This window comes from Belonocnema kinseyi, chromosome 1 (genome assembly GCF_010883055.1).
Source record: "Belonocnema kinseyi isolate 2016_QV_RU_SX_M_011 chromosome 1, B_treatae_v1, whole genome shotgun sequence".
Lineage (NCBI taxonomy): Eukaryota > Metazoa > Arthropoda > Insecta > Hymenoptera > Cynipidae > Belonocnema > Belonocnema kinseyi.
The window spans coordinates 70,922,152-70,936,537 of NC_046657.1; the positions used below are offsets into that span (position 1 = coordinate 70,922,152).

The window sequence follows — 14,386 nt, forward strand, 5'->3', positions numbered from 1 at the left end:
AAATTTTTAATAATTTTTTATTTTACAAAATATTTTTTTTATAATATTTATATATAAGTAATTTCTTTGGTTGACAATTTATGCACTTTATTGAAAAATTATCTTTTTTCATTTAAAATTAATCTTTTTGGTTGAAAATTCATTTTTTAATTCAAAATTCTAATATTTGGTTGAAAATTGGTTTATTTTTATTAAAAATTAATTATTTTTAGTGTCAATTGAACCATTCTATATTTTCTTGATATCTATTTTTTCTAGATAATTTTTATGTCATTTAATTTCTTTTTCGACTAAAAATTTGTTGCTTTTTATTAAAAATTAAGTTTTTCAAGTGAAACTTTAACTATTACATTTTTTCTTCAAAATTAATTTCTTTTGTTGAAAGTTTAACTGTTTTGTTGAAAATTAATATATTTGGTTAAAGGTTCATCTTAATTTTTAGAAAAATTAATCTTCTTGATTGAATATTTTTGTTGTTGTTGTTGAATAATTAATTTGCTTTGGTTGAGAATTCAATTCATTTTCTAGGATTTTTTTATTAATTCATCTTTATATTGGAAAAGTCAACTATTTCGTTGAAAATTTATGGGTTTTCTTGAAAAACTATCTTTTTTTATTGGAATTTCATCTTTTTGATTGAAAATTAATTTTTTTTCAATTGAACATTCAAATATTTTGTTGAAAATTTATTTCTTTTTGTTGAAAATTAATTTTTTTGAGTGACAATTTAACTAATACATTTTCTCTTGAATATTCATTTCTTTTGTTGAAAATTCAACTGTTTTGTTGTGGATTAATATATTTTGTTAAAAGTTTCTTTTTTTCTAAATGTCTTTTTATTTTCAAAATTAGCCTTAGTAGAATTTTCATTTTTCTTGCACAAAAATCAAATTATTTCGTAGAAAATTTACTTTTTGTTTAAAATTTGTTTAACATTTTTAAAATTCAATTTATTGTAAAAAAACAATCGTCTTTTGTCACGAACATTCAGTAATTTAGATAAACTTTTTATTTTTTTCTTGAGTGAAAAACATTTATTTGTTGAAAATTCATCTTTATGATTAGAAAATCACTTTTTTTTTATTGAAATATAAACGATGACACTTTTTTTACAAGAATTTGTCTTATTCGATTGAAAATTCAACAATTATATTAAAAATTTAATTATTTTGTAGAAAATTTACTTTTGGTTTAAAATTTATATTTTGGTGTTGTACAAATTTAATCTTTTTTGGATAAAAGTGCAACTATTTGGTAAAGATTTAAACTATTTTGTTAAAAATTTATCCGTTTTTTTTTCACAAATATTCGTCTTTTTGGATTAAAAATGCAATTTTTTTCGTAGAAACTTAATTTTTGTTTAAAAAATCATATTTTGATATTGAAGTCAACTTAAGTCTTTTTTGGATAAAAATTCAACTTTAAAAAAAAATTCTAAGCCAAAAACACGATTTTCGAAATAAAACGATTCAATTTTCAACTCGAAAATTTGAAGTTTCGACAAAAAAGTTAATTTTCAATCAAATAGCTTTGGTTGAAAATTGACCAATTTTTTTTATTAAAATTCGTTTTTTTTTTAATTTTGGTGTTGAAAAATGAACTGAAATATTTTCTAGGTGAATTTTCAACTTTTTAAACCAAAATTTGTCGTTTTTGATTAAAAATGCATCTGTTTTAGTACAAATTTCATCTTTTTAAAAATAAAAGTGCAAGTATTTAGCAGAGAATTCAACTATTTTGTTAAAAATCTATCCGTTTTCGTTGAAAAAAATTTAGTCTTTTTGGATTGAAAATTCCCTTTTTTGTTCGTAGAAACTTATTTTTTGTTAAAAAATTTATTTATTTATATTGAAGAGTCAACTGGAATCCTTTTGAATAAAAATCCATTTTTTTTCAAGAAAAATTTCATCTTTTTTGGATAAAAATGCAACTATTTGGTAGAAAATTGAACGATTTTGTTCAAAAGTCATCCTTTTTGGTTAAAAATTCGCCTTTTTGGATTGAAAATTTAATTTTTTTAGTGAAATCTGATTTCTTGTCTGAAAATTTATAAATGGATCGTGAACAGTAAAATGAAATCTTTTTTAACAGAAGATTCAACTATTTTTGTTGTTGAAAGTTGATCTTTTTCAGATAAAAATTCATCTGTTTTGGTAAAAAATCTTTTTGATAAAAATGCATATTTTTCATTGAAAATTATTCTTCTTTGCTTGAGTATTCAACTATTTTGTTTGAAAGATTTGGTCAAATCACTTTCTTAAGAAATAGTTTTTTTTATATTTATATTTTTAGTTGAAAATTCATCTCTTGGGTTGTGTCTTTAACTATTTTGATTAAAAAAATGCATAAAAAATATCTTATTTTAGTCTAAAATTCTTTTTTGGGTAAAAAAATCACTTTCTTGGTTTGAAATTTCAATGTTTGTTGCGTAAAAAATGTTTCAGTATCGTGGAAAAATTTTTTTTGGCTTAAGTCATATTTAGGTTTGAAAATTAAATTTATTGTAGAAAAACAATCGTCTTTTGACACTTTTTTTGTTGAAAATTCATCTTTATTATTAGAAAATTCTCCTCTTTTTAATACAAATTCATTTTTTATATTGAAATTTTTATTGAAAGTGCAATTATTTGGTAGAGATTTAAACTATTTTGTTAAAAATTTATCCGTTTTTTAAAATAAATATTCGTCTTTTTGGATTGAAAATTCAATTTTTTTCGTAGAAACTTCATTTTTGTTTTAAAAAATCATATTTTGATATTGAAGTCAACAGGAATCTTTTTTGGATCAAAATTCAACTTTTTTAACGAAATTTTGTTAAAATGAGATCTTTTATTGTAGAAAAGACATTTCTGTTTTGTTTCAAAATAAATTAATAAATATGAAAATTGGAAATTTTTCTTTAAAATATTAATAATTATTTTTAGCGCTCGATTGAGTTCGATAGTTGAGAAACAAACTCGTAGTAAAAAATCTCACAGATGTGCACTACATTCTCTGGAAGTGCAAAGAATGAGGCCACCTCCTAGTGCATGGCGAGAAGTTTGGGAATGCATGAAACAACCTTGCCGACAGGAAATCACCTTAATTGAAAGCGACGTTTTGGATGCGACGCTCGAAACTTACCTCAGAAAACACAGGTACTTGTTTTTTTTTTTTTTGTTTTTTTTTCAACAATATTATATTAAATTATATTTTTAATTTGAAAAAAATCTTTTTTTTTTGTGTTTTTTTTAAATTTTTTATTGCAGATTTTGCTCAGAATGCCGGACAAAAGTTTTATTAGCCTCTTCTCTCTTGACAACGGAATCGGAACCGGCAAAAGAAAAAGGATATGTGGCTTCCTTATACGCTGGAATAAAACGATGTACTGCCGAAAATCATGTTCATTTGCCAACAAATACAGAGTATATTAATGCAATTATTAGCCGAGCTCAACCTGAAGTTATAGGAAGGTAAAAAAAAAATTACAAAATTTTACTGTTGGAATTAGACTGCTAGTTTTTAAGTCTATTTTAAAAAAGGAAATTGAAAAAAAATGATGAATTTTTTATTTAAACAATTTAATTCTCAGTAAAAAGTCTCATAGTTGATATTTTCAGAAATATTTTTATTTTCAATCAAACGTAGTTGGATTAAACTGGAAAATACAAATTTTCAAAAAGAAAAAAAACAAGAAAAAGTTTTGAAGTCAATAAAGAAACAGAAATTTAATTCAAAATGTTAAAGTTTCAAGGCAACAAGTTGAAATTTGAATTCAAAAATATGAATTTTCTACCAAAATAATTGAATTTTGAACCAAAAAAGGTAAATTTGTAAGAAAAAAAATTATATATTTTAATTTGGAAAAATTAATTTTTATCTAAAAAAATGAATTTTTAAGAAAATAGTTTATTTTTAACCAAAAAATTAATTTCAAACTAAAAACGGTAAATTTTCAAATAAAAATAGAATAGTTTTAGAAAAATAAATTTTTTAACGAAAAAAAACGGCATTTTCAGCAAATTAGTGAAATTTTTCACAAGAGAAAAAATTTATAATGAAATAATTTTTTTTTAACTAAAAATTATCAATTTTTAAAATAAAAATGAAATAGTTACATTTCAGATGGAAAGGTTAATTTTTAAAAAAGGACGAATTGTCAACAAAATAGTAGAATTTTATCTTAAAACATATAAAGTTTCAAGGTAAAATAAAATCATTGAATTTTCAGTAAAAAAAAGTTAATTTTTATTCAAATAAAAAAAAATTTCAACGAAATAGTTGAATTTTTCAGAAAAAAGATTATTTTTCCACCAAAAAATTTGCGTTAAAGGAATGAATTTTCAATAAAAATACTGTTTTTCTAAAAAATAATTGCATTTTTAAGCCGAGAATATGAATCTTTTGCACAAATGAAAATTTATTTTAAAAAACCAGTTGAATTTGCAATAAAATATTTTAATTTACAGTTAAAAAATTGACTTTAAACTAAAAAAATTGTTTTTCACAAAAGAAATAAATTTATAATGAAATAATTTATTTTTCAACTAAAAATGATGAGTTTTTTAAGTAAAAATGAAATAGGTACATTTCAGATGGAAAGATGAATTTAAAAAAAAAATGAATTTTATCATAAAACATATAAAGTTTCAAGGTAAAATAAAGTCATTAAATTTTCAATAGAAAAAGTTAATTTTGAATCAAATAAAAAAAATTGTCAACGAAATAGTTGAATTTTTCAGAAAAAAGATCAATTTTCCACCAAAAAGTTGCATTAAGGGAATGAATTTTCATTAAAAATACGATTTTACCAAAAAATAATTGAATTTTTAACCAGAGAATATGAATTTTTTACAAAAATTAAAAAAAAAAAAAAACAGTTGAATTTTCAATAAAATGTTTTAATTTACAATTAAAAAATTGGCTTTTAACTAAAAAATGTGTTTTCCAAAAACTAGTGAAATTTTTTGCAAAAGAAATAAATTTATAATGAAATAATTTATTTTTCAACTAAAAATGATGAATTTTTTAAATAAAAATGAAATAGTTACATTTCAGATGGAAAGGTTAATTTTTAAAAAAGGACGAATTGTCAACAAAATAGTAGAATTTTATCTTAAAACATATAAAGTTTCAAGGTAAAATAAAATCATTGAATTTTCAGTAAAAAAAAGTTAATTTTTATTCAAATAAAAAAAAATTTCAACGAAATAGTTGAATTTTTCAGAAAAAAGATTAGTTTTCCACCGAAAAATTTGCGTTAATGGAATGAACATTCAATAAAAATACTGTTTTTCCAAAAAATAATTGCATTTTTAACCCGAGAATATGAATTTTTTACTCAAATGAAAATTTAAAAAAAAAAACCAGTTGAATTTGGAATAAAATATTTTAATTTACAGTTAAAAAATTGACTTTAAACTAAAAAAAATTGTTTTTCACAAAAGAAATAAATTTATAATGAAATAATTTATTTTTTAACTAAAAATGATGAATTTTTTAAGTAAAAATGAAATAGTTACATTTCAGATGGAAAGATTAATTTTCAACAAAAAAAAAAGAAACGAATTTTCAACAAAATAGTAAAAAAGATTAATTTTCCACCAACAAATTTGCATTAAGGGAATGAATTTGCAATAAAAATACGATTTTTCCAAAAAATAATTAAATTTTTAACCCGAGAATAATATGAATTATTTACAAAAATTTAAAAAAAAACAGTTTTGACTTTTAACTAAAAAATGTGTTTTCAACACCAAAAAAATAATAATTAGAGAGTTATAAAAATACAATTTTGTACACAAAAAAACGCGTATTTTCAGCAAAACTAGTTAAATTTCTAACACAATAAATAAATCAACAAAGTAGTGAAATTTTCTTCTAAAATATTTAAAGTTTCAATTTAAAATAGGATAGTTAAATTTTCAATAAAAAAATTAACTTTCAACCAAATAAAAATTATTCTCAACGAAATAGTTAAATTTGTAACCAAAGAGAAAAATTTTCAACATAGAAGATTAATTTTCTACAAAAAAATTAAATTTGAAGAAAAATACATAACTTTTTAACTAAATAGTTTGAATTTTCCACCAAGAAGATTCATTTTCAACAAATTAAATAAATTGTAAACTAAATAGTTTGGAAAAAAAGATGTGATTTTAGTCCAAATTTTAATTAATTACTTTTTAGTTTATATGTTTTTCGCTTATTACCATTTTTAACTAAATAGTTGAATTTTTAAACTATAAAATGTAAGTTTTTTTTTTAAAGAATTTTCCACAAAACAGTTCAATTTTTTACCAAATAGTTGAATTTTCTACGAAATTGTTGAATTTTCAAGCCATAAAGATGATTTTTCTGAAAACTGTTGAATTTTTAACCTGAGAATATAAATTTTCAAACAAAAAAGTTAATTAAAAAAAATAAGTTCGCAAAAATGTTTAAATTTACAGTTTAAAAAATTATGTTTAAACTAAAAAATGAATTTTCAAAAAAGCAGTTTAATGTTAAAATCGCTAAATCTTCAGTACAAAAATTAACTTTCAAATAAATAAATCAATTTGTCAACGAAATAGTTAAATTTTCAGTGAAACAGAAAAATTTTTAATACAGAAGATTAATTTTTTGCCAAAAAGACGAATTTTCAACAATTTAAATCAGTTTTGAACTAAATAGTTTGAAAAACGGATTTGATGTTAGTCAAGATTTTAAACAGAAATGGAGTAAATTTTCATTAAGAGAATTAATGAATTAATTTTCAATAAAAAGAAAGAATTTTCTAGAAAACACTTTAATTTTGTACTAAATCGTTGAATTTTCTACAAAAATCTTGAATTTTCAAGCCAAAAACACGATTTTTCAAAATAAAATGATTGAATTTTCAACTAGAAAATTTGAAGTTTCGACAAAAAAGTTAATTTTCAATCAAATAGTTCAATTTTCTGTTTAAAAAATTACTATTTTTACCTCAAGATTTCAGTTGGAAATTCCCTCCTTTGGTTGAAAATTGTCCTATTTTTTATTAAAATTCGTTTTTCTGGTTTAAAATTAATTTTTGTCAACCAAAATTTTAACTATTCCATTTTTGATTGAAGATTTATTTGTTTTTAGTAAAAACTTGAATTATTTGGTTGAAAAGTCATATATTTTGAGAAAATTTGATCTTTTTTAGTTAAAAATGCAATTGTTACAAATTAATTTTTATTTTTGCTTTAAGATTCATAATTTTAGTTGGAAATTCTTGTGATTGGTTGAAAATTGAACTTTTTTTGTTGAAAATCTTTTGTTTTTCTTAGTAGAAACTTAAATATTTGGTTAAAAAGTCATTTCTTTTTTTTTAATTCGTGTTCGTACTAGAAAATTAATTTTTCGTGGTTAAAAATTGATCTTTTTAGTCAAACATTCAACCATTTGGTTGAAAAATCATGTATTTTGGGAGATATTAGTCGTTTTTGTTAGTAAGAGTTATTTAACTCTTTACTTGAAAATTTATCCTATTTCTTAAAACTTAACTTTTTGTTTGAAATTCATCTTTTTTATGACAAAAAATTGTAAAAACAAATCTTTTTTTGAAAATTCATTTTTTAAAATGAAAATTCAAAAGTTTAGTTTGAAATTCATTTCTTTAGTTGAAAACTTGTTTTTTTTTTATCGTTTGAAAACTAATTTTTGTTGATGAAATTAACTTCTTTACTGGAAATTTAACTATTCCGTTTTTTATCGTATTTTTTTTGGTAGAGACCTTATCTATTCGCTTGAAAATTGAGGTATTTCGATGAAATATAATCGTTTTGGTTTATCTTCTTAGTCTAAAATTATTATTTTTGTTTAAAAAATCTAATTTTTCATTGAAAATTGATCTGCTTTGGTAGAAACTTCATCTTTTTGGGCTAAAAGTGCCACTATTTTCTCTAAAATTTGTTTTTAGTAAATACTTGAAATATTTGGTTGAAAAGTCATATATTCTGAAAAAAAATGCATTTTTTTTAGTTAAAAATGCAATTGTCACAAATTAATTTTTTTGGCTTCAAAATTCATAATTTTAGTTGAAAATTCTTAATATTGATTGAAAAGTAAAGTATTTTTATTAAAATTCGTTCAACTGGTTTAAAAATTAATTTTTGGCAATTGAAATTTTAACTATTCCATTTTTTATTGAAGATTTATCTTTTTTTTAGTCAAAACTTGAAATATTTGGTTGAAAAGTCATATTTTTAATTTAAAGAATTTTTAAATGCTTTCTTAAAGACTAAAACAAATAAAAAATAAAAGCCTTTCATGTTGAAAATTTTGGATGAAAAACATTTTTATAATTTATCTGTACTTTAATTAATAAAAATTGATAATATATTCTTAATTAAAGGATTTTATCAAATTTAAAATATTATTTCCTTCTAAAATATTAAATTTTTAACCCATTCAGTTTGAAATTTTTATTAAAAAAAAAAGATTAATTATTGAATATTTAGCAATATTTGAATTTTTATTTAAGACAAGTAAATTGAAATCAAATATATATATAATTTACAAATAAGCATTTATAGAAAAAATTACAGTAATTTTAAGTGATATTTAGGGTTTTTAAACAGATAAAAAATCATCATGCAAATTTTAGAAAGTTCTCTTAAAATCTTTTAGAATCTTTTTTTGAAAATTTTGCTTAAATCTTTGAAAATTTTCCTATGAATCTTAAGAAAATGTTTTTATTGTTTCGAAGCCTTTCACAATTCTTGAAAAGAATCTAGTTTTTTTGTTTAAAATCTGCGAAAATCTACATTTTGTTTTATATTAGGCTCTCATTTCAAGTCTTACATCCAAATTGTAAAGAAATTTTCTAAAATTGGCCGAATTTTCTGAAAATTGTAAAAAAAAATTCGAATAATTTTCAGGGATATTGACCGAAAAAATTAATTTTCTATAAAAAAGGCGAACGTTCAAGAAATTATGACTAGTCAATCAAGTAGTTGAATTTTAAACAAAGGAAAAAAGAAATTTTTCAACAAAATAATTAAATTTTCAACCATTGTTGTGAATTTCTAACAAAATATTAATTTTCAACAAGAAAAAAATCAATTTTTAACCAGATAGTTGAATTTTCAAATAAAAAAGATAACTTTTCATTTAAAAAGATTAATTTTCGATAAAAAAGAAGAATTTTGAGCAAACAACAAAAATTTCTAAGCAAATAGTTGAATTTTCATCTAGAAAAGGTAAATTTTCAATCAAAGAGTTGATTTTTCAACAAAAAAAGATACATTTTCAACCAAGAAGATTAATTTTTCATAAAAAAGATGAATTTTTGACAAAATAGTTGAAGTTTCAACTAAAAAAGATCACTTTTTAACCAAACAGTTAAATTTAAAACAAAATTACTCAAATTTCACCTACAAATAATAAAATTCCAATTGTTATTTATACATCCAAATTGTAAAGAAATTTTTTTAAATTTGCAGGATTTTCTGAAAATTGTATAAAAAATTCAATTCATTTTGACAGATATTTAGAAGTTCTGAGAAAATTTCCAAAATAATTTCAAATTTAAAATAACTCAAGATTTTGAAGCTTTCCAAGGATGTTTAAACTATTTAAAAAAATGAATTTTTAATTTAAGAAGTGTTCAGTTAAAAAAATTTTCAATTTTTCAAGATTTGATGCTTCTAGTTTAAAATTCCTTAAAATTATATAATTTTGAAAATTTTAAAGTTCATTGATTTATTTTTTAACTTAGAGCATTGAAAATGATCACGTTAATTTATATTTTTTTATATCGAAAAATGTTAGTACCTTCAATTTTATACGCGTAAATTATTGAGCATTTAAATACAAAATTTATAAATCAAAAACTTTTAAATTTCAATTTTAAATGTTCAAAATTTAACAGTTCCACTTTAAATGCTTTTATTTGCAGCTGAGTTTTTAGTACCTCAAGTGGAAAATTGTTTAGCTTTAGTGTTCCATTTTTTAAATTTCATTCGTATTTTATGAGAGAAAATTAATCTCCTTGCTTGAAAATTGATCTTTGATTAGAAAATTGAACTATTTTATTTAAAATCTAGCTATTTTGTTGAAAATGCAAAATGTAAATGAGAGTATAAATATGTAATTTCTAGAGAACGGCACGCAAAGACACTAGAAATGGCTCAAGAAGAAGTAGTTACCTGTTTAGGAATTTGTGTCGCGGATCGTTTGCATAGAATGCATCGTCGTCTCAAAGAGGCGGAAATGATTTGTAAAGTTTTGGCTGCTGTTGCTGTCGAAGCTTTGTCCAGAAACTTCGAGGTAAAGATTTTTAAATTTCACAATTAGAACCTAAATCTAATAAAACCAAAAAAAAAAAAAAGAATGTCTTTCCTAATCTGGATTCGATAATAAAAATAATCAGATGGCGGTAGAAGCTAAGCAGGGAGTAACGAAATTAGAACTTCTCTATGAAGAACTTACAAGAAAGGAGTTAGCAAAGCAACAGAGGCAGGAAAAGTTGAGGCTCAAGAGAAAGATGAAGAAGGAGCGTCGTTACGAAGTCGAAACTGAAGAGAAGGAGAATAAATGTGATGTAAGTTTTAACATTTTAATATTATTATCACTATTTTCTTCAAATTAAAATTTTATAAGGTTGTAACGTACATTTTATTTTATTTTTTTTTAAATTAAAATCACCGATTGTCCGTGAAAAATTTTGACATAACCTGAAATTGTTGGAAAAATTGTCAATCTTCTTTGACTTTGAAATTTGGTGATTTAAAAAAAAATTTCGACGAAAAATAGTAATATAGAAAATTATTTTTCAGAATTGTAAATCTTCTTTCAAATTTAATTATTTTTTCTTAAAATAACCAATTTTAGGTTAAAAACGATAACATAACCTAAAATTGTTTCCAAATTTTTAATCATCTTACAAAATTGTTCCGATTTCTGCAAATTAAAAAATTTAATAAATAAAATATAGCTTTTTCTATTGAAATTATTAGTAAAAGTTTATTTTTGAAATAAATTAAAAGAGTAATTCATTCAGATTGAAGAGAAAAAATTTAATATTTTAAATACGGGTCACTGTTTATTGCGTAAAAAAAATAACCAAAAGTGGAATAGTGAAATTTTTAGATAAAAAAATGAATTTTTAACAATATAGTTCAATTTGCAACAAAAGAAGTTTTTTTTCAATAAAAAGACAAAAATTTTCATCCAAAAATGGAATAGTTAAATTTTCTGTTAAAATTAATTTTCAACCAAAAAAAGTGAATTTTTAAATTGAATAGTTCAATCTTTATCCATAGAGATGAATTTTCAACTAAAGTAATAAATCTTTAACAACGACAAAAATTACATCCCAACAAAGAAATAATTTTGTTAAATTTTAAATTAAAAAGTTGTAAATATATATGTATTAAACATTTATCTTAATATAAATTAATAAATAATTCAAATTATTTTAAAAAATAAACCAAATATAAAATTATATAACTATGAAAAAGTCGAATTTTCAACTAGCAAAGTTAAATGTTGAACCAAAAATAAAACAGGTCAATTTTCAGCAAAAAATGAAATATTTCAATTTTTAACGAAAAATATAAGTTTTCTTTCAAGACGATTCAGTTACTATTAGAAACATAAATTTTCAACAAATTACATAAATTTCCAACTGAATATTAAAAATTCTAATTGAAAATTTTTAATTTTCTACTAAAATAAAACGAAATTTCAACAAAAAAAAACTTAATAACAAAAACTAACCAAAAGTGGAAAAATGAAATTTTTAGACAAAAAAATGAATTATAAACAATATAGTTAAACTTGAAACAAAATAAGTTAGTTTTCAAATAAAAAATAAAATATTTTCAGCCAAAAGTGGAATAGTTAAATTTGCTTTCTAAAAAATTAATTTTCTACACAAAAAAAGCGAATTTTTAAATAGAATAGTTCAATTTTTAGCAATAAAAATGAATTTCTAAGTAAAATTTTAAAACTTTGATAAAAAAATACTTACCAACAGAATAGTATTTGACTAAAAAATATGCGTTTTCAAAGAAAAAATTACTAAAAATAAAATATTTAATTTTTAACTAGAAAAATTAGTTTTCAAAAAAAATTTCTGTTATACATCAAAATTTTTATCGAAAGAAATTAATTTTATAGCACAAAAAATTTTTTTTTAAATAAAATATTTTAATTTTCCGTTTAAAAAATAATTTTGAACTAAAAAAAGAAGATTTTAACAAAATTAAATTTTCAATAAAACATATTGATTTTCATCTAAAAAATTAATGTGTTTTATTTTAAAATTCGTATGTTTTGGCTGATAATTAATCTTGATTTATGTGTTCGAAAATTGATCTTTTTTTTTTTTAGAAAATTATTTTTGTTTGCAAATTCATTTATTTTTGTTAAAAATGTAAATACTTGAAAACATTTCATTACTTGTTAAAAATATATATATTTTTTGTTGTTGAAAATTCAACGTTTTGTTAGAAAATTCATCCACTTGTTTGAAAGTTAATTATTTTTTGTTTAAAATTTAAGTATTTAGTTCCAACCTTCTTTTTTTTATTTAAAATGATTTTCTAAACTGAACATTGAACCATTTCATTTTTACTTAACATTTTTATGTGTAAAATTCTTTTCTTTCGTTAAAAAGTGAATTATTTTATTTACATTTTTTTGGATAATTTTTCAAGTATTCAGTTTTAATTTTGCTTTTATTATAAATTCAGCTCTATTTTATTAATTGTCACAATCTTTTTCGGTAGGAATGTCAACTATTCAATTTTTCGTTGAATTTTTTTTTTACTTAAAGTTATACTACTTTGTTGGGATGTAATTTTTTACTGAAATATTTATTCCTTTAGTTGAAAATTCATCTTTATGAGCAAAATTTTAACAATTCTATTGAAAATTTTGGTTTTTTTTTATTGAAAATTAATTTTTGTAACAGAAAATTGAACTATTCCATTTTTTATTGAAAATTATTTCTTTTGTTGCAAATGGAATTATATTGTTAAAAAATATTATATATATATATAAAAGTTTCACTTTCATTTTTTGTTAATTTTTTTTATGTAACAATTTTGTTGAAAATTCGTTTTCTTTTAGTAGACATTTTTTGAAAAAAATAAAGAATATTATCAAAAAACATACAAACGAATAAAAATTTCGTCTTGGAAATCCAATGTTTTTTTTTTAATATCGACTTCCTGTATAAAAAAGCAATATAACCTGAAATTGTATAAAATTGTTAATCTACTTTGAAATTTAATGTTTTTTTTTTTTAAATTAAAAATAACAAATTTTGACGAAAAATACTAACATAACAAACAATTATTCAGAATTGTAAATCTTCTTTCAATTCTAATAATTTTTGCTTCAAACAACCAAGTTTAGGGTAAAAATGTTACCATAAGGTAAAATTGTGAATCGTCTAACAAAATATTTCAACGGATTAAAAATATTTGGAGTATTTTAAACGATTCTAAAGAATTTCCAACCGATTTTAATCAAATATAAGGATTTCTATGAATTACAAAAATTTCTGGGTCTCTTTAAATATTCTCAGGGATTTTAAAAGATTGTATTAAAAAATATAAATTCCGATTTGAAATATTTTAGGGTATATTAAAAGATTCTAAGGAATTTTCAATAGATTTTAATAAATTCTAAGGATTTTAAAATTGATTAAATATTCGTGGGCATTTTGAAACCTTTTATTAAAAAAAAAAACAGAATTTTCTGAGGAAAACACTAACATGATACAAAATTTTTCGAAAAATGTTTATATCCTTTGAATCTATAATTATTTCCAGTGAAAAACGCAAATTCGAACTAAAAATTTTTTTTTCTATTTCATCTTTGAAATACAATGATTTTTTTATTAAAAATATCGATTTCCGGTATAAAACCCGAACATAACTTAAAATTGTATAAATAATTGTGAAACTACTTTGCAATTTAATAATAGGTTTAAAAAAAAAGAAGAATTTTCTACCAAAAAGGATGAATTTTCAATAAAGTACCAGAATTTTCAACTAAAAAAAATGGTATGGTTTTATTTTCAGTGAAAAAAAAATTCAAAAACTAGTTAACATTTCCAACAAAGTAATGGTATTTTCGACCTAAAAAGAAGAATTTTTACAAAAGTATATCAATTTTCAAGTAAAAAAGATAAATTTTTAATGAGAAATGGAACAGTTAAATTTTCAGTTAAAAAATAATAATTTTCAAATAAAGAGACGAATTTCCACTTAAAATTATAAAATATTCAATTGGATTAGTTGGATCTTCATTTAAAAAAATTAAATGTTAAGAAAAGAGATGGATTTTTCAATTAAAATAATGGTATATTTAACTAGATAAAAGTAAATATTCGGTTTAAAAAATTAATATTAAAGCAACAATATTAATTTTCTACCAAACAGGA

At 20.7% G+C, this 14,386-nt stretch overlaps 1 protein-coding gene across 1 annotated transcript in view; it reads left to right on the top strand.

Annotated features, from left to right (window-relative positions):
* LOC117167858 (gametogenetin-binding protein 2-like) overlaps positions 1-14,386 on the top strand; it is a 48,232-nt gene that overhangs the window by 12,705 nt on the left and 21,141 nt on the right. The window contains exons 4-7 of the mRNA XM_033353072.1: positions 2,925-3,137; positions 3,249-3,452; positions 10,089-10,257; positions 10,361-10,531. Of these exons, the coding sequence (XP_033208963.1) occupies positions 2,925-3,137; positions 3,249-3,452; positions 10,089-10,257; positions 10,361-10,531 (757 nt within the window). The remainder of the gene's footprint in view (positions 1-2,924; positions 3,138-3,248; positions 3,453-10,088; positions 10,258-10,360; positions 10,532-14,386) is intronic.